At 50.2% G+C, this 23,418-nt stretch overlaps 1 protein-coding gene across 2 annotated transcripts in view; it reads right to left on the bottom strand.

The window, feature by feature from the left end:
- ASAP1 (ArfGAP with SH3 domain, ankyrin repeat and PH domain 1) overlaps nucleotides 1-23,418 on the bottom strand; it is a 234,518-nt gene that overhangs the window by 49,255 nt on the left and 161,845 nt on the right. For both annotated transcript variants that reach the window (XM_080646797.1, XM_080646798.1), the window contains 5 exons: nucleotides 15,167-15,312; nucleotides 3,078-3,152; nucleotides 2,543-2,592; nucleotides 1,367-1,496; nucleotides 139-224 (listed from right to left, as the gene is read on the bottom strand). In XM_080646797.1, coding sequence (XP_080502923.1) covers nucleotides 139-224; nucleotides 1,367-1,496; nucleotides 2,543-2,592; nucleotides 3,078-3,152; nucleotides 15,167-15,312 — 487 coding nt within the window. The remainder of the gene's footprint in view (nucleotides 1-138; nucleotides 225-1,366; nucleotides 1,497-2,542; nucleotides 2,593-3,077; nucleotides 3,153-15,166; nucleotides 15,313-23,418) is intronic.

Genomic DNA, 23,418 nt, shown 5'->3' with positions numbered 1-23,418 from the left:
CGCTTCATGTGACTCGGCTGTGGAAGTCCTTTATGTCCCTAGGCAGTGACCGGATGAAGACCAGACAGAAAGAAGCAAGAGAACCGAAGAGCAGGCCCTTCCTCGGGCTCTGAGTCACCACGGCCACAGGCCACTTACTTGCACTGCGCGTGGTAATACTTGATGAGATTCTGCAGCAGGTCCACGCCCTTTTTGGTCTTGATCTCGTTGACTTTGATGAGGTACTGTGGAAATGAAGCAGAAGTGGATGCTGTCAGCCCACAGGGCTCTCCGGGCAGGGTTTCGGGGCAGCCCCCCCTGTGAATCTGCGCCAGGTACTGGCCTCGGCTGTCTTCAGGGTGTGAGAGCTAACTGAGGGGATGCCCGTCGGCACAGGCACTAGTAGACACTGGGTAGCATGTTAGCATCTTATAAACGCCCATGATTAGTTTACTAGACAAGCAGAAATCCACACAGCAAAGCATCCTGGGATAGCTGACTTATTTCCTCTGGAGCAGTGGCTCTCAAACTTAAAAGAGTTCAGGTCAAGACCTGCGAGATGGATGATTCTTTGCTGGAAAAAAGCGAAACACCTTCTCTCGGAGGGATATGCCGAGAGGCATTAAAACTTCGAGACCAAGGAGGCGAGTTAGAATTTTTGCTGCTAAAAACGAAAGGGTGAAAACAACGCATTAGTGACTTATGCACGAGCTCTGATTTTCACAACTGCTGAGGTTTTCGGCTGGCACTGCTTGCCTCTTGTTTACGTGTTTCACTGTGTGGGAGTGTTCATGAACAGACAGGTTCAAGAAGGGGCCAAAGGGTTATTGGGGTGGGGGAAAAATTAAGGAAGAAAACCTCAAAATTGTCAGTGTCGGAAGGGGTTGGTCTCTCGGCCAAGGATGCTGGTGTTCGGGGGGAGCACAGTTTGAGAACCACTGCTCTAAGTCGAAGGCAGCATGCTTTCTGTTGCATTTTTTTTTTATTTCACGAACTCAGAGGCTTTCTCAATGACCACTTCATTTAAGCTTTCATTCAAACTAGGCGCAGGGTTAAAAACAAACAAACATGCTCTACACCTGTTCCAGTAAAACCTAAGATTCACCCATGTTACCAAAATTTGCCTTTCCACACTCATTCACAGGCAACAGTCAAGTTCTCACCAAAGAATCCTGCTTTGGCTTAGAGCCCCACAGGCCCCAGGCTCAAAACAGGAGGCAACAGTGACAGGGACGATCCCAAAGGCTCGGAGAAAAATGAGATTGGAGTCCTTAAGTAACTGTCCCTCCGCTCCCGATCAGACACAGCCGCTCTCAGGCACCAGGCTGCTGCCCGCAGGAGGCCCAGCTAACGGAACCCCAGGCGCGTGGCTGAAGTCCCTTCGCACCTCACACATCTGCAGCTGGAAGAGGCGCCGCTCCTTCTCCATCTCCTCCGCGATCTCCGCGCCCGTGATCTCCGTGCGGATCATCCCGTGCTGCTTCGCATGCTCTCTCTTCTCCTTCTCAATTTTTGTGCTGGAATGGAAGCAGATGCCACCATCAACACGCACACACATCTTCCTTTTGATGAGAACCACCCAGGTCTGCAGTACTTCGGTGGACAAAGCACATCTTGTTTAGCTGTTCCTGTGTCCCACAGAGGAGCTATATCCCACAACAGGGCCAGAGCCAGTGTTTTTCTCCTGTTTTGTGAACTCACACCCCCTTCGTAAGGACTCAGTTCTGTTTGGGCCAAGTGTACCGCCACTGCCTGGGGGCAGGGCAGTGCCGGGTCCACGTGTGAGCGTTCACGCCCCACCCTCAGAGAAGGACGAGGTGGCCCACAGCCTTCATCTACATCAGTGGTCGGCAAACTCATTAGTCCACAGAGCCAAATATCAACAGTACAACGATTGAAATTTCTTTTGAGAGCCAAATTTTTTAAACTTAAGCTTCTTCTAACGCCAGTTCTTCAACATAGACTCGCCCAGGCCGTGGTATTTTGTGGAAGAGCCACACTCAAGGGGCCAAAGAGCCTCATGCGGCTCGTGAGTCGCAGTTTGCCGACCACGGATCTACATCAAGCGGGCCACAGTCAGAGCCTTTCTTCCCAGCTGCACCTGTAACTGTCAGTGCACAAAAGTGTTCCTAAGACAGCAAGTCTCCGACGACGCAGTGACTACGTCAGCAATCATGAGAGCAGTGAGTAGTTTCGGGGAAAAATATTTAATCCTCAATGTTTCTTTTGCTTGTCATTTTGCTGTTACTGCTGCCTTCAGAAATGCTTTTATTCTCTTACGTTTATAGTTATTGAGTTGTCAGCCAACGTTTTTATTAAGTGCTTTAAGATATATTTCTCCTCCCATCCCCCGCACAGCCTGGAGTCAGGCATCTACCAGGGCTCCGTGCATCACCTCCCCACCCCTCACAGGAACCCGCCAGGCAGGCCGACCTTTCAGCCCTTACAAGCATGCACTACACTATTTTTTGTCCTTGTAAGTTAAGGGCTCTGTCCTTTTCCCAGTCAATCTTTTTCTTAGGAAAATCATGACGACATAAAACAAAAAAAAAAAAACACTTACAACTTTGTCTCATAATCTTTCCAAGCTTTGTCGAATGGCTTCTTGAGATCCTTAGAAAAAAAAGAGAATGAAACGGCAATTAAATGTACTGTTGTTTAAAGGCGAGTAAATAATTCTGAAATAACATCCTAGCAAAACCGTCCTCCTCTGTGGGATGCTGGGAACTTTAGACAGAAGCCACCTGCACGCACATCACACTATTACTCCAGACGAGAGGCCTGAGATGGGCAGGGCGAGCATCTTGGTCACGTATCGGTGACGTGGGACCCAGGGGGCCCGCGGGGTCCAGCAGTGATGGAGCCCAGGTCCTGCCCCACCCACCGAGGCCCTCACTCTTCCTCCAAGTGTCTGGTCTTGTCCCTCGGTCAATAACATCATGTGAAGTGGCATCCTCTGCCGTGATCCTTTCCCAACAACTTTTCTTTTAATGCTAAGAATGTTCCAGTGCCCTTCAAATACAAGACCCCTATGATCTTAAGAGAGAAAAACCCCAATCCGTTCGAGTTACAGTGAAAATCAGATTCCGGACACTCACTCCTTTGACTCCCTTCAGGTCTCCTTTCAGCAGGGAGTCCAAGGTGAAGATCACGTTGTGGCTCAGCCCCTGGAGCTGAAGACAAAGCAAAGGTGGGAACAAAGCCGTCAGAGAGAGCGTGCAAGGGCAGGAGTCCGGCTACCGCTGGCACTCTCAGCGCACCGGCGCCAGGCAGCACCCGCGGCACCTGCTGGAGGAAGGACACCTCCAGGTCACCCTGCGGCACCTGCCGGAGGGAGGACACTTCCAGGTCACCCCGCGGCACCTGCCGGAGGGAGGACACCTCAGGTCACCCCGCGGCACCTGCCGGAGGGAGGGCACCTCCAGGTCACCCCGCGGCACCTGCTGGAGGGAAGGCACCTCCAGGTCACCCTGCGGCACCTGCCGGAGGGAGGACACTTCCAGGTCACCCCGCGGCACCTGCCGGAGGGAGGACACCTCAGGTCACCCTGCGGCACCTGCCGGAGAGAGGACACCTCAGGTCACCCCGCGGCACCTGCGGGAGGGAGGACACCTCCAGGTCACCCCGCGGCACCTGCCGGAGGGAAGGCACCTCCAGGTCACCCTGCGGCACCTGCTGGAGGGAGGACACTTCCAGGTCACCCCGCGGCACCTGCCAGAGGGAGGACACCTCAGGTCACCCCGCGGCACCTGCCGGAGGACACCTCCAGGTCCCCCCGCGGCACCTGCCGGAGGGAGGACACCTCAGGTCCCCCCGCGGCACCTGCCGGAGGACACCTCCAGGTCCCCCCGCGGCACCTGCCGGAGGGAGGACACCTCAGGCCACCCCGCGGCACCTGCCGGAGGGAGGGCACCTCCAGGTCCCCCCGCGGCACCTGCCGGAGGGAGGACACCTCAGGCCACCCCGCGGCACCTGCTGGAGGGAGGGCACCTCAGGTCCCCCCGCGGCACCTGCGGGAGGGAGGACACCTCAGGTCCCCCCGCGGCACCTGCGGGAGGGAGGACACCTCCAGGTCCCCGCACGGCACCTGCCGGAGGACACCTCCAGGTCAGGCGGCCTCACCAGCCCTCCTAAGCTCCTGAGTGGAGAGCTGCTGCCTGGATCCAGGCCGAGGGGCCGCAGCCTGGGCTCTGACCGGGGTGCTGCAGTGCGCCCACACTGTATGAACAATGCCTCGGATCATAGCTACAACTTTCCTGGTTCCTCCTCCTGAAATGGCAGAGCTTACTTTTTTAAAAATATATACTTTTATTGATTTCAGAGAGGAAAGGAGAGGGAGAGAGAAATAGCAATAGCAATGATGGAGAGAATCGCTGACTGGAGCCCGCAATCCAGGCGTGTGCCCTGACCAGAATCAAACCGTGACCTCCTGGTTCATAGGTTGATGCTTAACCACTGAGCCACGCTGGCTGGGCAGGCAGATCTCACTCTGACTTTTTTCCAAACGCCTTGGTCGGAGCAAGGAGAAGATTATACAACTGGCGTTCACCTCGTTATATTCTTTTAAAAATTTCCTTTTTATATTCCTTTATGGCATTTGCCATGATCTAAAATTATCCAGTTTGTTTAGGTGTGTATTCTGTCTCCCTGACCAGGACGTAAGGTCAATGCGGGCAGATCCGTGACTGTCCTGCTCACAACTGTCCCCTGAGCGCCCAGATTTCGTGAAAAGGGCGAGGCGTTTAGGAGGCGCCGTCTACAGCTGGGGTGCAGCTTTCTTCACTGTTCTGAGCCAGGGCCTGGGTCTCTTTGATTTAAGATGGTGTAGACCAGCTTTGGGCAAACTACGGCCTGCGGGCCGGATCCGGCTGTTCTATCGGTTCTCTTGCTCTCCCCTCTGCTCCTTTGAATTTATATTAGTTCACACAAACACTCCATCCATGCTTTTGTTCTGGCCCTCCGGTCCAGTTTAAGAACCCATTGTGGCCCTCGAGTCAAAAAGTTTGCCCACCCCTGGTGTAGACTCTACAAAGGAGAGGGATGAAGCTTGTCCATCCAAGGGAGGGATGGACAGGTGCAGGCAGAGTCAGCAACGCCAGGACTGAGATGGCTGTAGATACTCTCTTCAAGGAGCTCCCAGTACCGTACGCCCTCACTAACAGCATCGATAAGTTCTGCACCTTTAAGTGAAACGAGACAACAAACCCACCAACAGGCTAACTGATACACTAGTAAACAAGGGTTAGGTTCCCACAGCATCTCGTCAGCATTAAAACAAAACACTGTTATTCCAGGACCTGTTACATCGTGGAGAAACCAGTTTTAGGAGCACGGAACTGAGACATCACCCACCATTTACCAGTCACCTATTCTTGGACACCCTCTGTCCTAGGGGCCGGGGAGGCAAAGACAGATAGAACACCACTGCTGCCTTCAGAGGGCTCACACCCCAGGGACGGGCAAGCGCAGTTAGAATGCAGTCAGCAAGCCCTCTTCCGCCTTAACACTGCGCGCTGCGTCAGAGGAGGAGGGAGAGGGTGGTGTGAGAGGGGCCAGCACCATCACTCGCGGGCTTTGTGTATGCCCCTCCTGATGTCCTGACGTCACCCCTAAAGTGAGGCACTCGAAGCCGAAGCCCTCTGGGTGGCTGCCATGAAGACGAGTGAGTAGTACACGCTGGAAGTGCTGGCTTCCTCCCTGCCACTAGAGGGTGCTGCGCACACGCTTGTCTGCAGAGGATTTGCAGAAAAAGAGAACAAGGTAGTTATGCTCGAGTTATTTCTGAACGGACACGGCAAGCTGCTGAGGCCGGGTCCCCCGGACACTGGGTGGGCAAGGGGGGAGGGGTTTGTAACTGTACTTTTCTGCATTTTTTAAAAGTTTGGTAATATGCACTGTATTATTCACAAAAAGTAAAAATTCTAAAACACAAAATGAAAAGACAGTGATTATAAACCATTTCTTTTTAAAAATATATTTTTACTGATTTCAGAGAGAAAGGGAGAGGGAGAGAGAGAGAGAAACATCAATGATGAGAGAATCATGGATTGGCTGCTTTCTGCACACCCCACTCTGGGGATGGAGTCCTCAACCCGGGCATGTGCTCTGACCGGTAATAGAACCATGACCTCCTGGTTCATAAGTCAACACTCAACCACTGAGCCACACCGGCTGGGCTATAAACCATTTCTAATGCCAGGTCACCAATGCCTCAAATCCTTTGTGAGATGAAGCAGAAAAAACAACACCCCAGAATGTTATCTGAGAGCTGTGTGAGAAAGTAACAGCAGAAGAATTATGAAATTCCGTGGTTAGTGCTAAACGTAGGGGTTTGAAGGAAGAATCCCTCGCAAGCCAGGCGCTGACCACACAGCGAATACATGACACACGTCTCCACCTCGCAGTGGCGTCACGGCGGCCGGCTCGGGGCAGGGCGGTGGCTGCAGACGCCCCGGTGGGAAGCCTCAGGGGCTGAGAATTTCCTGTGGTTATCCACACACCACACACCGTGGGGCTGATAAGAAAAACCCAGCAGGCAAACCAGTGTGTATTACAGATCCAGGGTCCCCAGTGGCAAGGACACAACTCGAAACTCACAGACTCTTCCCAACCTACTCCCCGGAAAAGCTGGTAAAATCTGGCAAAGGAGGCTGTGTTAGTGGAAAGGGAATCGGAGCCGCCTGTCCCCATAAAGACACAGCGAGACGGCGGAGAAAGCGGGCCCCTCTCTCTCGAGGAGATGTTTCGGAATCACTCGCTGGGAGGCCAAACCAAGTGTCCCTGGAGAGTCCACGAAGAGGGACTTGTTTTCTCCCACGTCCTAAGGCACTGCTCTGGGACAGAGAGGAACCCCGTGACTTCGCCGTGGGGGGATTCCGTGATTTTCCTGTTTGTTTTTTGTGTGTGTGATTTTTAAATTTATTTTCTAGTTTCCTCAGGAATACTTTTCATGGCCTGAGCAAGACCTGTCAACTGTTGTGTGACAATAGCATCTCCACAGGCGACTGCAGAGCAGCCAGCAGAATACACTGACAACATGGGGGACAGACGTCCTATCGCACCTCCACTGTCTTCAACGACTTTTACTAAAAAGCCTTGCAGCCCAGCTGGTGTGGCTCAGTGGGTGAGCCAGGAGCTCACGGTTCGATTCCTGGTCAGGGCACATGCCCGAGTTGCAGGCTCGAGCCCCAGTGGGGGCGTGCAGGAGGCAGCCAATTGATGATTCTCTCATCATGGATGTTTCCATCCTTCTCTCTCTCTCCCTTCCTCTCTGAAATCAATAAAAAATATTTTTGAAAAAGTCTTTCAAATCCATCACATAGCCATTTTCCATTTGTTTTACTAAAATTCTATTGATTCCAGTCCCATTGCCTCAACTATACTCCGTGTCCTTTCCTTTCACGGTGATGTTGAATTAACCAGTTCTTTACGGGATTGCACATGACACGAGGCTGAAGAGCATGTTTTAAAAAGTACATCCTTCCCATGTTGTTGAGCCACCAGCACACATTCCCTTGGGGAATGACGCTGAGGGGTGGTAAAGCCAGCTGCTTCCCAAACAAACGGCCGCCGCTTCCTTCCTTCCAGACGGGCCGTCTCTCCCGGGAGCACAGCCATCCAGCCCGACCACGAATTCGGGATAAACCAGGTGGGAGGAAGCTGAGGTCTAGCCTTTCACTGTGCAAAAAGGACTTGTGTGAGCAAATAAACTGTAATTAATATTGGTTTGGATAAAAATAACCATTTATTCCTTACAACTGTTTAGACCAGGGGTCCTCAAACTACGGCCCGCGGGCCACATGCGGCCCGCCAAGGACATTTATCCGGCCCGCCGGGTGCCGCTGCCTGTCCTGCTTAGCAGCCGACTTGTCCTGGGCCCGCAGTGCACATAGGAATTTGTTCATAGTTTTTTTTTAAACTATAGTCCGGCCCTCCAACGGTCTGAGGGACAGTGAACTGGCCCCCTGTTTAAAAAGTCTGAGGACCCCTGGTTTAGACACTTCCAGACAGGGTACCAATAGCCCCCGAAATCCTGGCTGTTGGTAATGACTTCACAGATAGTGTTCCTCTATGGACACACACACACACAGACACGGACAGACACCCCTCCTCCCCCGCTTCTGTCCTGATCTTTTTTACCTAACTTTATAGCTTCACCACAAATGAAAGGACCTCGCTTACCTGAATACTGACCCATCTCTCCCCTCTGGAAGGTGACGCTTAAGGGAGGCGTCTCATCTGTTCAGCTCACTAACGGACCAGGATCCCAGGGCAGGAGCCACGAAGCAGCCGTGGGTCCCTGTCCTGTGCTTTCTGGCCACCAGGCGGGCTGTGGTGGGTGTCCGAGCTGCCGTAGGAGCCCAGGCAGAGGGATGGTGAGGGGCAGTGTGAGCAGCAGAGAGCAGCACAGCTTAGCGACGGCACCTCCACGACACCTCCATGCCGTGGCCTCTGTTAGCTTTGTCACCTGCATTAATTCTGACACCTCCCCCCACTGCTCTCCTTCCCTTCACAGGCAGAGATGGTTTCCTGAAAGTTAGGCGGATGCGGATCCAATGACAACTATGAGCCAGCTCCTAGCAGGTGACGCAGGCCAGCACCTCGTAACTATCCTCAAGCACATGCAGGGGCTGCAGAGACGCTCGAGTGTAGCTGCAAACAGCGAAAAACGGGAGCGCTGGGAAGGTCAACTAGGAGACTAGGGAAGTAAGTTACAGTGGAAACGGGCATTCTCCACAGCGGGACACAGCCGTGGACGGGCCTCTGGGTTCTGCAGACCCGGGAAGGGGGTGCTGCTGGTCACGGGGCTCCCCCACCTTCAACCAGGCCGCTCTGCTCCCGGAGGCTGTATGCTCCTAATTAAATGAAGGGCCTTGGTCTGTAATACTTCACAAAATAGGAAAACACTGCAAAATATATAAATAGGTGAAAACTGGGCTATAAAATAGCACTACAGCATAAATCCAATGTTGTTAAAAATTCGGGATTAAAATAATACACATAAAAAAGAGGTATGTGTAAACCGAAAAATAGAGGACATAGAGTTATAGATAAATCTCAACTCCTTAGGAGTGGAGGTTATTGGTGATTTTTATTTTAGTCCCCTTTTCCCTGTATTTCCTAAGTTTTCAAGAGTGAACTGGTATTATTTTTGTATTGAGAAAGTTATTAAAAAGAAATAAGACACAGAAGCACAAGAGGGCGATATGATCAACCAGCAGCCTATTTCTCACTCAACTTGTGATTTAATACATGATGCGAACCAGATGGAGTGAATAAAGGAAAAAGTCATTAATTAGGTAATGGATTCGGAGGAACAAAGGTACAGCTTCTCTACAGCCCTAGGGAATTCTGAATCTCTGCCCAGAATGATAATCCTTATTAGCGGTTCTCAAAATGTGGCCCTCAGGCCACCAACAATGTCCGCACCCCCTGGAAACGGGTTAGAACTGAAATCTCAAAACTAGTTTGATGCTCGGAGGACGAGGTGCAACCACCCATGTGTAAACGAGGTTTCTAGGCAACGGATGCAAGGTCTTCTGGGCACCACTGCCTCAGGGAGTCAGTCCCACGTCCCTGAGAGAACACCTCACCTGCCTGTGGTCTGAGACAACCACGCGAGGAGAGAGCAGAGGTGGGTGGCTGCTCCGGAGACCAGGGAAAGGCCCGAGGAAAGGCAGGAACCCAACTAGTCCATTGTGCCAAAGGCTTCTAACGGACAGGACTGAATTTAAGGGGAGAGCATGGTTCTCCTGGAAGTTTTACAGAGAAAAACGGGTGGGCGTAGGAGAATCGGGGAACACGAGACTTCTTCCTTAATGAAGAATGATGCATTATGTTCTGACGAATGCAGTTTAAGTAAATGATGGGTTGCGTTTAGCAGCATCTCCCTGCATCACAGATGAAAAGGAAAGCACTACATCCCTCTGCATTATGTGCAGCATCTGATTTCGTTTCCGGTAACTGTAAGGGCAGGGGGAGCAGCGAAGATTTCAAGACCAAAATAAACGGGAAAGCAAAAGGAAAAAGGGCCTCTCTAGCTTCATGATGTTTGAAAAAGACATCCCGACCCTCAAGATTTCTTTGTTGTGTTTGAAATAATTAATCACTTAGTTCGCAGCGATCCATTCTCAGACATTTAATTTCATTTCCATGCATGTCGTGTGTAATTTGTTATGTTTAAACTAGAACAAAACCACGCTGTAAGTGGTATCAAATCACATTCTCCTTGCCTTCACTGAACATCTCTATGTTTTACAACAATAAGCTTTTACTCAGGAAGCACCTCCAAGACACAAGTTAAAAACGTAACGAATTAATCCAACGAGCACACGGGCTTGCCACGTACAGAGAAAGGGACACCTCACAGCACACGTCGTGCCTTCACTTAGCGGGTAAGAAAGCAGACTTCTGTGCTGCCGTTGTCTGCACGGCCCTCCCCCCGGGCCACGTCTTCATATTTTGAAGTCTCACTTCACGTGATCCTCACTGAAAATGTTAGAATTCGAAGAATTTATCTAAACGGTGGCTGTGGAAGCCACCATCCCTTGCTGTACCTCAAGGCCACCCGTGCAGAACAGGAATCTCCTTCGACCTTCCGCCTGGGAGGCCAAGTGCTGCCAGGAAACCAAGGAAGTTTCCTCTACTTGTGGGCAACGGAAAGCAGGAAGCGGGAGGACTCTGGCCCTATAGCCATGCCCAGCTTCCCTGACATTAAGTATATCCTGTAGAAGCAATCTCTTCAACAGAATGTGACAGGCAAGCTCAGCAGAGGGCCTGGAACAGAGCTAACCCGTTGTTAAATGCTGGCTGAGTCAGGGCCAGAATTTGCAAAGTTTTCTAATTTTTCAAGTACCGAAGTACAGACGTTTATCTCAGTATCTAACTACCAATGCTGAATGCTGTTCAATGTTCCTATTCAAGGAGGAGAGCCTCTGAAAGCCCAAGAGAATAGTTTCAGAAGCATCTACTTATTATCTGTGGCTCAGCCCAGGGGTCTCTCGTCCCTGAGGCCTCTCGTAATATCCTTGTTTTCTGGATGAATGTGCGAGTGAGCGAGTGAGCGAGTGAGTGAGTCTGCCTCTGTGACCTAGCTGGAGAAACAGTGGACAGAGATCTGACCTCAGTTTTATCTGACTTCAAAGTCGTGGGGTTTCTGCCACTCTCCGAACGTCCAATTGCTTAACACGGTTGGGCAAGCAGTCAAGAGAAGGGCCCATTCCTTTTAGGAGAAGATGAAGTAACCTACTCGTTGGAGATGGAATGAGTAGGTTGTTTCTTCACGTTTAAACCTAAAGGGACCAAATGGAATAATAAAAAATAAAGAGGCTCCTGTAAAGAAGCACCAGCCTCAATATCAGACATTCCATATGGAAATGTAAGAAATAAATTCTGGAAGTGTGGGCGAGAAATGGAATAAGATGGAAACAAGCAAATAAGTGAAACGGATCACCTGACCCAGCAAACCACCTACACCAGCCTTTCTCAAAGGAATCCACAACGCTTCTCCTACAACAAGGGTCAGGTAAGCAAGGAAAGGTCTCTGAATCCGACAAGTCTCTTTATCGTAGGTGGTGGTGGTGGTGGTGGTGGTGGGGGGGGTGGTTTCAGTCTTTACCCCACTTTATGCAAATATTCACGCATTTCACCGCAGAGGTAACAATGCGCTGAATTACGAGGGCCTGAGAAGTCACCAGTGTGTGTGTGTGTGTGTGTGTGTGTGTGTGTGTGTGTGTGTGTGTGACGTAACATGCAATCCGTCACCTTCTGATTTCTGTAGAATTCTGAATTTTGAAACATCCTACCCCGAGGGTTTGGGATAAGAGACTGTGGACTGGACGCTCTATACACCCAGTGTCTCTGTGTATAAATGTATGAAATTGCTTCAAAGGACATTAGTTAGAAGTTAGAACGACACAATGATCTTTACTTTCTTATGTAATTTATTCCATATTTCTGAAACTTTTATGCGGAACATGATCGTTTATAACAGAAGGGAAAAGAAAACCTCCCTCTTAACCGCCTCCACACACAGGGCTGGCGGCTTTCCAGAGACCGTCCGGCAACACGAGTGGGCAGTGACGCACCAGGACACGAGGGGATGTCTGGGGTCACACTGAACCTCCCAACGATGCATCACCATTCTGCGAAAAGAGGAGGTTTTTTTAAACCCAGGGCACCCAGTGGCTGCCAACTCACTGTTGAGTATACCCAAGCTCTCTACAGTTTTCAGTGTTTCAAAGAACTTGAGAGATCATCTGCCAGCGATCTACATCCAGCCTGTGCATGTCCAGCTATTCTCTTTTGAGGGGGAAGGAAAGAAGAAGAAAAAAAAGATAAAAGCATCCTCAACCCAAACCACAATGCCCTGCGCCAGAGACGGCAAACAGGAAATGCCAGGCAGATGGAGAAACCTTCGCTGGGCTTCACCGGCTCTGAAGCAACGCCGCCCTTGACCTGCTGGGGGCGCTTGGGCTCTCAGGCAAGCTCTGTTCTGCAGAGGCTCAGGGACCACGGAGCCAGAGGCAGAGGGTCCTTCTGGGCACCGCCTACCAGTCTCCAACAGGGTTCACATATATCTTCTAGAACTACTGCTCCACGGGGGCTCTTGGGGCCAATGGTTTCCCTCTGCCCACGGAGAAGCTATTTCCATCCACGGGTATTCCTCCCCAGCCCCGCTCTGTGGTTTGGTGATTGAACGGAGGCAGTGGGCTGACTCCCGGCCTTGCCGGCATCGCAGGCCATGCCGGCCTGACACTGGAATCAGGGCAGCCCAGGCAATGGCCTCACTGCTTCCCTTGAAAAGGTTAAAAGGAAGATGGGACATAATTTCTGTTTTGTGTTCATCACATGAATAACAAGACATACCTGGGAACAGCTAAAACTCAACAGCATCCTTTCTTTTTGTTCTTTAGTTTTCCTTTTGTGTTTTTTTTTTTAAAGACAAGGAAGCTGCATTGTAAAGAAAGCCTCGTTCATTAATACATTAACTACAAAAGGGCATTCAAAGCAGAAAACCAGAAGCTATGAAGGCCGGGAAATAAGGAATAGCCCCTGCTTCAGTAAAACAAATAATGTTATGTCTGCAGACGGCTTTGACTAGGAAGGCATCTTTAACTGGATGAAGGATGGGTTCAGAGAGATTGGTAAGCCAACAAAAGGAATATTTATAATAATGTTTTAAAATGCTAAGGTCACCTAGCATATACCACCAACCAAAAGCCATGCACTTAAAACCTTGACACCAAAACCTTGTAAACAACATCGATGGAATGGATCATGTCCACGTTCCTGTGGCTTCTCCCCACTGAGAGGCGGCCTTCCCCAGCCATACTCCATGGCCTAGCAGGTCCACTTCTGGAGGAAACAGCTAGTCCAGCCGTGGGCAAACTATGGCCCGCGGGCCGGATACGGCTGTTCTATCTGGTTCTCTTGCTCTCCCCTCCGCTCCTTTACTTTGAATTTATATTAGTTCACACAAACACTCCATCCATGCTTTTGTTCCGGCCCTCCGGTCCAGTTTAAGAACCCATGTGGCCCTCGAGTCAAAAAGTTTGCCCACCCCTGAGCTAGTCACTTCACCTTTGCAAGATGCTGACCACATAAAGGACTCTGACTAGAGGGAGAAATACCAGTGAAAGGAAGAGGGACTACAGACTGCTGGTGAAGGAATGGCAGAGAAGTGCGGCTGGGATTTTGGCCTGTGTGGATGGCAGATACACACAGCGTGAAGGGACCTGCCGTGTGGGGAAGAGTGGAAATAGATTGGTCCGGGAACATGGAAGTGATGACTCTTGGCTTAAGCCAAACAGATGGGGTCTCCTGGAAACGCAAGGTTGGCGCGATATCCCTGGGAAAAGAGCGACCTGGGAAAACAGAGCTTCCTCCCCAGCTCCACCAAAGGGAATGGCCAGTCTGCTGTCACTTCCTTTCTGCCCACCACACCTCCCTTTGAGCTATGCCACCAGCAAAGAGGCAGGGGAAGCCCAGAGGAAGGAAAAATGAGAGGGCCCTTCTGAATAGAGACTGAAATAATGTAAAATTTACAGAAATATCATGCATTTATCAAAAACCCCCAAAGGATAGGCATATGTATGTGCTAAGATCAAAATGATCCTTTGAGAGTTTTAAAAAATTAGACATATTTCTACCTTCAACTTTTATTTTCTTTAAGATTGTCACTTTAAGACTAAGTCAATGGCCTGAATCACCAATTAGAGTTAAACTGCAGGAAGACAGACACATACACACGTGTATTTATCCAGCACAATAGGGGAGAAATATTCTGATCTGTCAACTATTCGGGTTAACGTTCTACAGAAAGGTTTCATTTTTCCAAGATTCCCTCGTGAGGCCACAGTGCCTACTGGACATCTGAACAAGTGGCCGGGGTCAAGGCATCGAGTGTGAGATCTGGATCCTTACAGGAGGCCAAGGCGCACTAGGCGAGAGATGGGGCAGGGAAAGGACAGAAACAGAAACAGCTCCCCCTCCCCCTCCTCTGGAAAAGGCCGGGGAAACGTGGGAGAGCTTTTCCTGGGGCACCTTCCAACCTCCCTGCGCTCCTGCCTCGCGGGACTCGGGAGAAATGAGACCTGATTAAATCGGCTCACAGAGCGGAGCTTTCTCAGTGTGGACACAGCCGTGAGGCTGGTGGGCACAACCTGGGGGGGTCCAGACAATACCGCCTGGTGACCAGGTCCCCACCCCCAACTCGGTGTCTCCTCCCAGGGTCAGCAACTGCAGTGCCCGGGTCTCAGGGATGCTTCGGAAACGCCCGATTCCCTGAACCTCAAAATCTTTTTCTTGGTAGCGGGTTATAAGGACGAGGGGCACTGGGAGAGGTTAATTAATTTGTAAATCAGGGATCGAAACGCATGGTCATCTGCACACACGTGAGATGGAACGTGTGTGTCTGACACAGACAGCGTCATCACTCTTCCAACCAACGAAAAGGCAAAAGTTGCTAAAAGTCAGCCGCGACAGAGACAGAACAGTGGTAGGTGGTGGAAGGAATTCAGGTCAACCCGCTTCTCTCCGACACTACAAATCTACCCACTATCAGCTGGGCAAGAGGGACAAATTCTAGGAGTCTCACCGTGGCGTTTCTTTACCTGTGACTCCATACTTAGGACTCAAAAGCTGTTTGGCTGTAATTAATAAAAATATCACTTAGGAAACGGCTTACCAGATTTTTCAGCAGGGTGGACAGTTCCTTTGTCAGAGTAGAAAATTTGACGAAAGCGGTGCCAAGATCCGGGTTGTCTCGACTTAAAAAATTACTCCCGAACTTATCCAGAACTTGGGCATAGTTTTCCTCATTTTGTACATGGTCTGAAAAAGAAGACGACAGAGGAGCCTAAGCTGTTGTTTGCCACAGAACTGAGCTGTTGTGAACACGGATCGGTCACTGGGAACTCCCAGCAGCAGAGAGAAACGCCATGTATTATGGACCGCACACGTCCAGGAGGTGGTTAGCGGGGCCCTGAGTGTTCTCACACTGGAAGGAGGTTTCCCTTTCTCCATCACAGCATTTCGTTCACTTCTATCCCAATCAATCCATGGACTCCCCACAGGTGGAGGGGTCAAGTAATCATCCTATTCTCAAGCAATTAAGAAACTACCGCGACCAGGAAACGAGGAGAAAGTTCTCCTTAGAAAGGTCGACCCTGGAATGCCAAAGAAAAGTCCACGTGTTCTGACATGAATGTCCCTGCAGCTCATGTTAATCTCCGTTCCTTTCTGCTGAGCCCTGGCCCTGAGGTGAGCATGATCAATGACGTGCTGCTCCAGGACTGTCCACCCGACACCTGCGGAACGGAGGCCTGTGCAGCGTGGGAGGGCCTGGCACGGCCCAGGGAGTGTGTGCGGAGGGGATGGCAGCACGTGCTCGTGGAAGCATTCCAGGTGCCACGCCCACTCTCCACGGCTCTCCCCCTCTGTCGTGAGGACAGGGAGGCATGGATTTGTACAGGTCCACAGGAGATGTGTCATGTCTACTGAATGAATAAATGGACAAATATTCATCTAACACAATCCTAACTATTAAGACCCTATCTTTAAAGGCTTATACCTTCAACATCTGTTTCGTTCTAAAGCCTTCCCTTCCTGGGCCATGATCCTTCCTTGCCCGTGCCCCTCTGAGCCTCCTCTGTGGCATTTTCCACCGTGTGGTATCATGTTTGTGTAAGTAGAGCTCTTCCCAGCCCCCGGGGACCACAAGGGCAGGATGGCCTGCGGCTCACCTCTGCGTCCCCACCCAACAGCCAGCGCCCCGCGGTTTTCCGTGGGAGGCTCAGGAAGCGTCGGCTGGCTTGGATTTGTTGATTTCCTTTCCAGGAATTTAAGACGCATTCCCTTCTTAAGCCTCCTAGGTTGTTCGATAACCGAGATGAAATTTTAAAGTATTTCACTCTCATCCAGCTGGTGTGGCTCGGGGGCTGAGCATCAACCCATGAACCAAGAGGTCCCCAGTTCGATACCCGGTTAGGACACATGCTCGGGTTGCCGGCTCAATCCCCAGTAGGGGATGCAGGAGAGCTGATCAATGTCTCTCTCTCTTACAGATGTTTCTATCTCTTTACCCTCTCCCTCCTTCCTCTCTAAAAATCAGTAAAAAATTAAAAAAAAATATTTCACTCTCGAAGCCCCCCCCCCCGCCCCCAGGGTCAATCACAGCATGGGGGCAACGGACACCGGAGAAGCGGGTCTGCACGGGGAGGCAGGCCCAGCACAGCAGAGGACGAGTGTCAGCCCATCCGGGGACTGAAACGAGGCCCGCAGCCTCCCGATCACCGACGCCCGCAGTGCAGGTCAGCACTGGGGCTGAGACAGTAACAAAGAGAAGACGCAGCTCTGCTCGCTGCCGGCATTCGCTCAGAGAGGAGGCTCAAAAACACACAAAAGAAAGGCCACATCAGCTGGGCAGACAGCGCCCGTGTTGGATCTCTCTCTGGAGCTGCTGCTCCCGACACCTTCTGCCGGAGGCCAAAGCGCTTCCTCGCACTGAGACTCCCACCCGACGCCCGACAGAGAAGAATCGGCTGCCTGCCTGCCAGCGGCTGCCACGCCGAGGGTCTCCGTGGTAAATAAAACATAAGCACCAGGTTTTCGGTGTGTTCGCTTGAAATGATGAAATATTTCAAATGATAACAGAATACGCATGTGCCCACCAACCAGTGAAGAGCCCCTTCTGACCAAGTGCCTCTCACAGCATCACAGATAACCTTCCCTAGAGCTCTGCAAGGGAGAATCACGCTTCCTGGGCAGATGAAACATTAAATGTGACCTGGGAGCGGCAGAAGGGGAGACGGGGTATGTAGGCACAGGCGAGGGCAGGGAGCCTGGATGTTTTGCTAATTCCACAACCAAATAACCATACAGTCCATATCTATATCTATATCTGTGGACATGCGTGTGTGCATACATTAATCACATATGTATATACACATATCTATGTAAAACTTAAAATAATCCTAATAGTCCTATGGAGGTAGAAATGTTGGGAATTAAGTGTAAGTTGCTTAGAATGGTGCCTGGCATGTGTATCAGACATAATTACCTCTATACCTATGCTGACGGAGAGATGTATTTCACATACAACAGCGCAGCCACGTATGCCTCACGTTTTAAGGATTTTTCTTACAGACTGCATCATAAGTCTAAGAATGACAATTCACTGGAAAGATGACACAGGCACACACATCCCTCTGTACAAGGTTAAGGGTTACCAAGCAGGTTTCCAACAGGCACAGGGACGGCAAGGGTCCAGGATGCTGGTGGAGGGAAGGGGAGCCCAGGGCCGCAGGGCGGCGGATTACAGAGTACAGTAAGCAATTTGAATGGAATGTAAATTCGGGGGTTTAGCAAAGAGGAGGAAAATACAGGGCTTTGGCGGGGCTGCAGGGTGGGCAGCGCTGTCACAGACATGGGTGTGGCTGGATGGGAGGCAGGAAGTGGCCCGAGCCGTTCAGGGCATTCCGGAGAGGACAGAGCTGTTTTAAGATCCCCACTACATCCAGCTGCTAGGAGCCTGAGGGAGGTTGGTCAAGTGGGGGCTGGGGAGAAAGTGGGCATGGGGAAATCGGATCCACCAATTATGGAGATCCACGCTTTTCAAGTATTTGTATGGAAGTCCTGGCATTCCTGGTATTGTTGCAGAAGGTGAGGTAATTCTAAGAGCTAGGGGACTCCTTTCAGACCTGAGAAAAGGACAAAATAATTCTGTCTTACCAACCAAACCAGCAAGGGCCACTCCGTCAGGATTTCAACTGCTTTGGGGAGCTGAGTCCCCTGCACCAGTCATGTGACATGTTCCGTCAGGTGGAGGGGCGTTCACACGCCCCAGCATTTAACCCCGCAGCAGCCACTACGCCGTGACGTCCTTTTCCAGTAATACGGCGCCAACAGCTCGTTTGTGATTCCGTTACCGTAACTATGACTACGTGGGTCAGCGGTGGCCGGGTAGTGGCCGCCATACTGTGACTATCCCCACGCACCTTCAGGCAGTGTTACAGATAAAAAAGAGACCCTCCATGGTGGGGCCCGATATTAGACTTCAGCTTCACGTGATTCCAAGCCCCGTGTTTTCGCCACTGCTTCTTTCAAGGTCAAATGTATGTGTAACCTCCTGGGCAAACCTGCCATTCATTCTCTCCTGGGCCTCTGGCAGTGCCCGGGCCCCAGCGTCGGCGAATCTGTTGTATACCCAGGTCCCAGCGCTGGGCTGGGCACAGTTAGTGCTCAGTAAATGCTCTCTGCATGTAGCGAAGTCTCTCAGAACAAGTCTTCTTCCTTCCCGCAGAACATACTCAGCACTGGCCCGGTGCCAGGCGTGTGAAATACAATGAGCTGTCACTGCAATAGTAAAAGCCATGTAACACGAGCCATGAATTACAGCGCCGGGCTAGGGGGAAGGGTACGTTCTTTTACACTCTCCTACACATGCGCTGTGGTACTGACCCCACTTCCAAAATTCTAATTAAATGATGATAAAATTACAAAAATAATCCTGACATTTATCCTAAGACGTAGAAAAACAAGAATTATTTCCCTTCCTCTTCTCTAATCCCATCTCCTTGAAATAAGCAAAGCTGACCATCTTGAGTGAAATCTCAGAACTTTCTGAATGCTTAAAAAATATACACACACAGTCACAGACACTAACGTAAGGGTTTTCCCCCCTTTTCTCACTTAAAAAAACAAACAAACTGATGGGATATTATTGCAAGACTCTATGGCTTGCTTTTTTCCTAGTGAACAAAGATGAAGAAACTCAGTACAATAAAGTACAATGAATTATTTTAACCACGATTACATTCCATAATAAACTCTACCGCCATTTATATAACTATGCACCTCCTGAGAGATGCCAACAAAAAACAAGGCTGCAGTAAATGTTCTTCTACACAAGCTCTTATATGCGGCTGCTTTCTCCCTGAAAAGATATATTCACAAAAGCAGAATTGTTGAGGGACGGGGTGTGCAAGACTTGGGTTTCCTACCTTATGTTCCTAAACCTTCTAATGTTTAGTATTTAAAAAACACACACGCCCTAACCGGTTTGGCTCAGTGGATAGAGCGTCAGCCTGCAGACTGAAAGGTCCCAGGTTCGATTCAGGTCAAGGGCATGTGCCTTGGTTGCGGGCACATCTCCAGTGGGGGGTGTGCAGGAGGCAGCTGATCGATGTTTCTCTCTCATCAATGTTTCTAACTCTCTATCCCTCTCCCTTCCTCTCTGTGAAAAATCAATAAAATATATTTTAAAAAAAACCACACACACACATTTACATCTTCAATCCAATGTAATGTATCTCTTTATATAGCACGAGGAAGGGTTCTGACATTATTTAAAGAATGTTCCTGCCCTGGTCAATGTGCTCAGTGGTTACAGCGTCGGCCTGTGCACATACCTGGGTTGCAGGTCAAACCCCAGCCTCGGTTGGAGCATGTGCAGGAGGCAACCAATCGATGTCTCTCTCACATCGATGTTTCTCTCTCTCTCTCTCTCTCTCCCCGCTCCCTCCCTCCCTCCCTCCTTCCCTTCCACCATCTCTAAAACTCAAAGGAAACAATATCCTCAGGTGAGGATTAACAACAAAAAAGGGTGTTCCTAAATCTTCTAATATTTAGTTTTATTCTCTTTTTAATATTGACATAGTTAATCCATCATCAATGAATTTATTTGTGTGGCATAAGGAAGAGCTCTGGCTTGATTTTCTTTCCTCTGTATGAACATACACTGCCTACTGAACATGGCCTGTTCTGGGCACCATCTAATGCAGGCGTCCTAAAACTACGGCCCGCGGGCCACATGCGGCCCGCCGAGGACATTTATCCGGCCCACCGGGTACTGCTGCCTGTCCTGCTTAGCAGCCGACTCGTCCCGGGCCCGCAGTGCACATAGGAATTTGTTCATAGTTTTTTTTTTAAACTATAGTCCGGCCCTCCAATGGTCTGAGGGACAGTGAACTGGCCCCCTGTTTAAAAAGTTTGAGGACCCCTGATCTAATGTCTGACAGGTGAACACACGGTAACACTGAGTGCAGGTTAGGTTTCCGGAGATGATAACTGAGCAGCTCTTGAAGAATGAATCGCTGGTTAACAAGTAGACTGGGGTAAGGTACACTCCAGGTGAGAGGTAACAGCGTATCATAAAGGCACCATGAAGTGCCCTGGGGTAAAGGAGCCAGTGTCTGCCTGAGTGGGCAGGATGCAGGGACTAGCATGAGTCTCTCCAGAGCTCACCGTCTGATCTAGAACCAGGCCAGTTAAGGTTCTGATCTAGAACCAGGCAGGTTAAGGCTCTGATCTAGAAACAAGTAGGTTAAAGTTCTGATCTAGAACTAGGTAGGTTAAGGTGTTAACAGCATTGCCCTCCACGCCTGATCCAGATGCAGCTCAGATCCTTTTGGCCACAGGAACCCATAAAACGAGCAACAGCCATCCTGAGTCCCTGAAAACCATCTATTCTAGCTTTACCGACACCATGTCACTGGGGCTGGGGTGCTCTGGTTTAGAGTCTAGACTCTGTATTCTATTCAGACACGGTGTTCACCTGTTTGGATACAACATTTACGTGATGGTGAACAAGTCACTTCACTTCCCTGGGCCTGTTTCCTCATCTGTCCCCACGCCCCCTCACGGCACAGATCTCCCGCTAAGAGGAAAGGCAATGTCCTGGGAGGCAGAAAGTCCTGTGCACTGTTTTTATTTTATTTTATTATTATTATTTTTTAATATATTTTATTGATATTTTACAGAGAGGAAGGGAGAGGGATAGAGAGCTAGAAACATCGATGAGAGAGAAACATCGATCAGCTGCCTCCTGCACACCTCCCACTGGGGATGTGCCCGCAACCAAGGTACATGCCCTTGACCGGAATCGAACCCGGGACCCTTCAGTCCGCAGGCCGACGCTCTATCCACTGAGCCAAACCGGTTTCGGCCCTGTGCACTGTTTTTAATTGCCTTTCTCCGTGCCTCTGGATGGAAATACACTGCTTACTGAACATGGCCTGTTCTAGGCACCGACACTTTGGATGATTCATTCCTCTAAATTTTCAAGGTCATTTTGAATTTGGATTTGTTCTTTCAAAACTCTAGCCCAGACTCTGCAAGAATCTGCCCCAACCCCTAGGGTGTGTGTTATCTGAAGCTCAGCACGCAGACTTCCATTTCGGCAGCAACTGACAACCCACTGACTAACGGAACCCCAAGAAGCGATGCCTGCGGAGCTCCCAGGGCCGCTCTGCGTTTACAGGCACGTGCACACGCTCCGCGGCAGCCGGGCCGTCCCCTCTTCCGCTCCATCACGCGGGCTTCCTAACTGCCAGGTGAAATACACATCACACTTCGGCTTGCTGGTGGCCCCCAAGGAAAGCTAGAAAGGAAACAATTCCTAGCGGATGCCAGCCTCCCACGGCATGACTACCCATCACTCAATGCAGCCACGCTTGCTTTTAAATGGTCCAGATTAAAACACCCCTCCACATTTTATTTTAACTCGCACCTACGCTGGGAGACAAAGGTTACTTAACTCATGAGGTTGTGGCCTTGGGTACATGCCTTCGTCGGTTTCAGCTTTAGCTGCTTGGTCTATAAACCATGCGTAAAGTAAGTAAAGAACCCATTGAAGATGGGTTCCTGCCCTAGAGCAGGGCCCGGCCTGGGCAGACACCTCTACACGTCTCTCCTGACAGTTTTGGCTCAGGCACACCTGTCAGCAAATCATTTTAAAGCACACCTTTCCAATCAAAGCTTAGTTACTCAACCACTTATTATGTATTAGTACTGTATACATTACATGCATAGATCATGTACTAACATACTAGCTGTATCAATTAATGGTTCCAAAACGCCCTAAAATTGACTGAAAACTTCTATGCCTTGCCACCTAAGCATGCCGTCTGTAATGCAGAATACACACAATGAAAAACAATGGAAAGAAACATGGCTAATTAGGGTTTTCCTCTTTTAGCTCATCTGAAATGTTTATTAACACAGCAAGTATGTTAATAAACATTTCACCTTCACAATGAGAACAATAAAAAAGCAAACAAACAGAAAATGCCATTTCCCCCCAGGGTGTCCCGGAGCGGAAGCCCCTGCAGCTCTCCAGAGAGAACCAGAGCAGGTCTGCGCAGTTACCAGGAGCAGAGATCTGAGAACGGCCCCCTGCTGTCTGAATGCACGTGACAACTGGCCATACCGTCACCCCGTCAGCCCCGAATCTTTCTGTCTCACAGCATCGATTATCCACGAGAAACGCCGCAGCATCAACAGCCACTGGCTTGATCTCCATACCCACACAGGGCGTCAGAGAACCCATCAGTAGTTACCGTCCCGGCTGAAGACTCAGCTGGCGAGTCCCTCCAGTCCTCGAAGCAGACTTTAACTTTAACATGCGTGGCCACATCCAAAAGCACAAATCGATTCAACACAGAATGATCACAGAGCGCGGCTGCCTTTCGATGGCGTCTGTGTGGAGACCTGTGATGGGCCTGCTTCCTGCGTGATGCTCCACGGGGTGAGGAGAGCATGTGCGAAACGGGGCGGGTTGAAGCAAACCCGGGGAGAACACCACACAGAGATAAAGCCCGAGGCAGCGTCTCTCCGCCCTCTGCTAGACTTTCAGCGCAGCTTTTTTATACAGGAAGAAGCAAGCCTCGTTTGGTGACACATAAACCATCAAAAGCAAGGTCAAAATGCAATTTTGAGGCAGCAAGGTGCAGGCAGGCCTTAGAATGTTGATGGTACTTGCTAAGGAGGGTCTTTTCAAGGAGAGAGTGGCCCTTAAAGAAACTATAGCAAAAAGGATTAGTTGGGAACGACTGGAAACCACAATGGTGTCACACGTGTGCCTTTAACTGATGAGCTTTAACTTAGTGCATCTGAAAGAACAAGAGCGCAAAGGCAATGTCAAGAGCACCAAGGCCCCCA

This window comes from Plecotus auritus (assembly GCF_963455305.1).
Source record: "Plecotus auritus genome assembly, chromosome: 11".
Taxonomy (NCBI): Eukaryota; Metazoa; Chordata; class Mammalia; order Chiroptera; family Vespertilionidae; genus Plecotus; species Plecotus auritus.
Note: the sequence above shows the minus strand (reverse complement) of the source record. Positions and strands in the feature narration are given on the sequence as shown.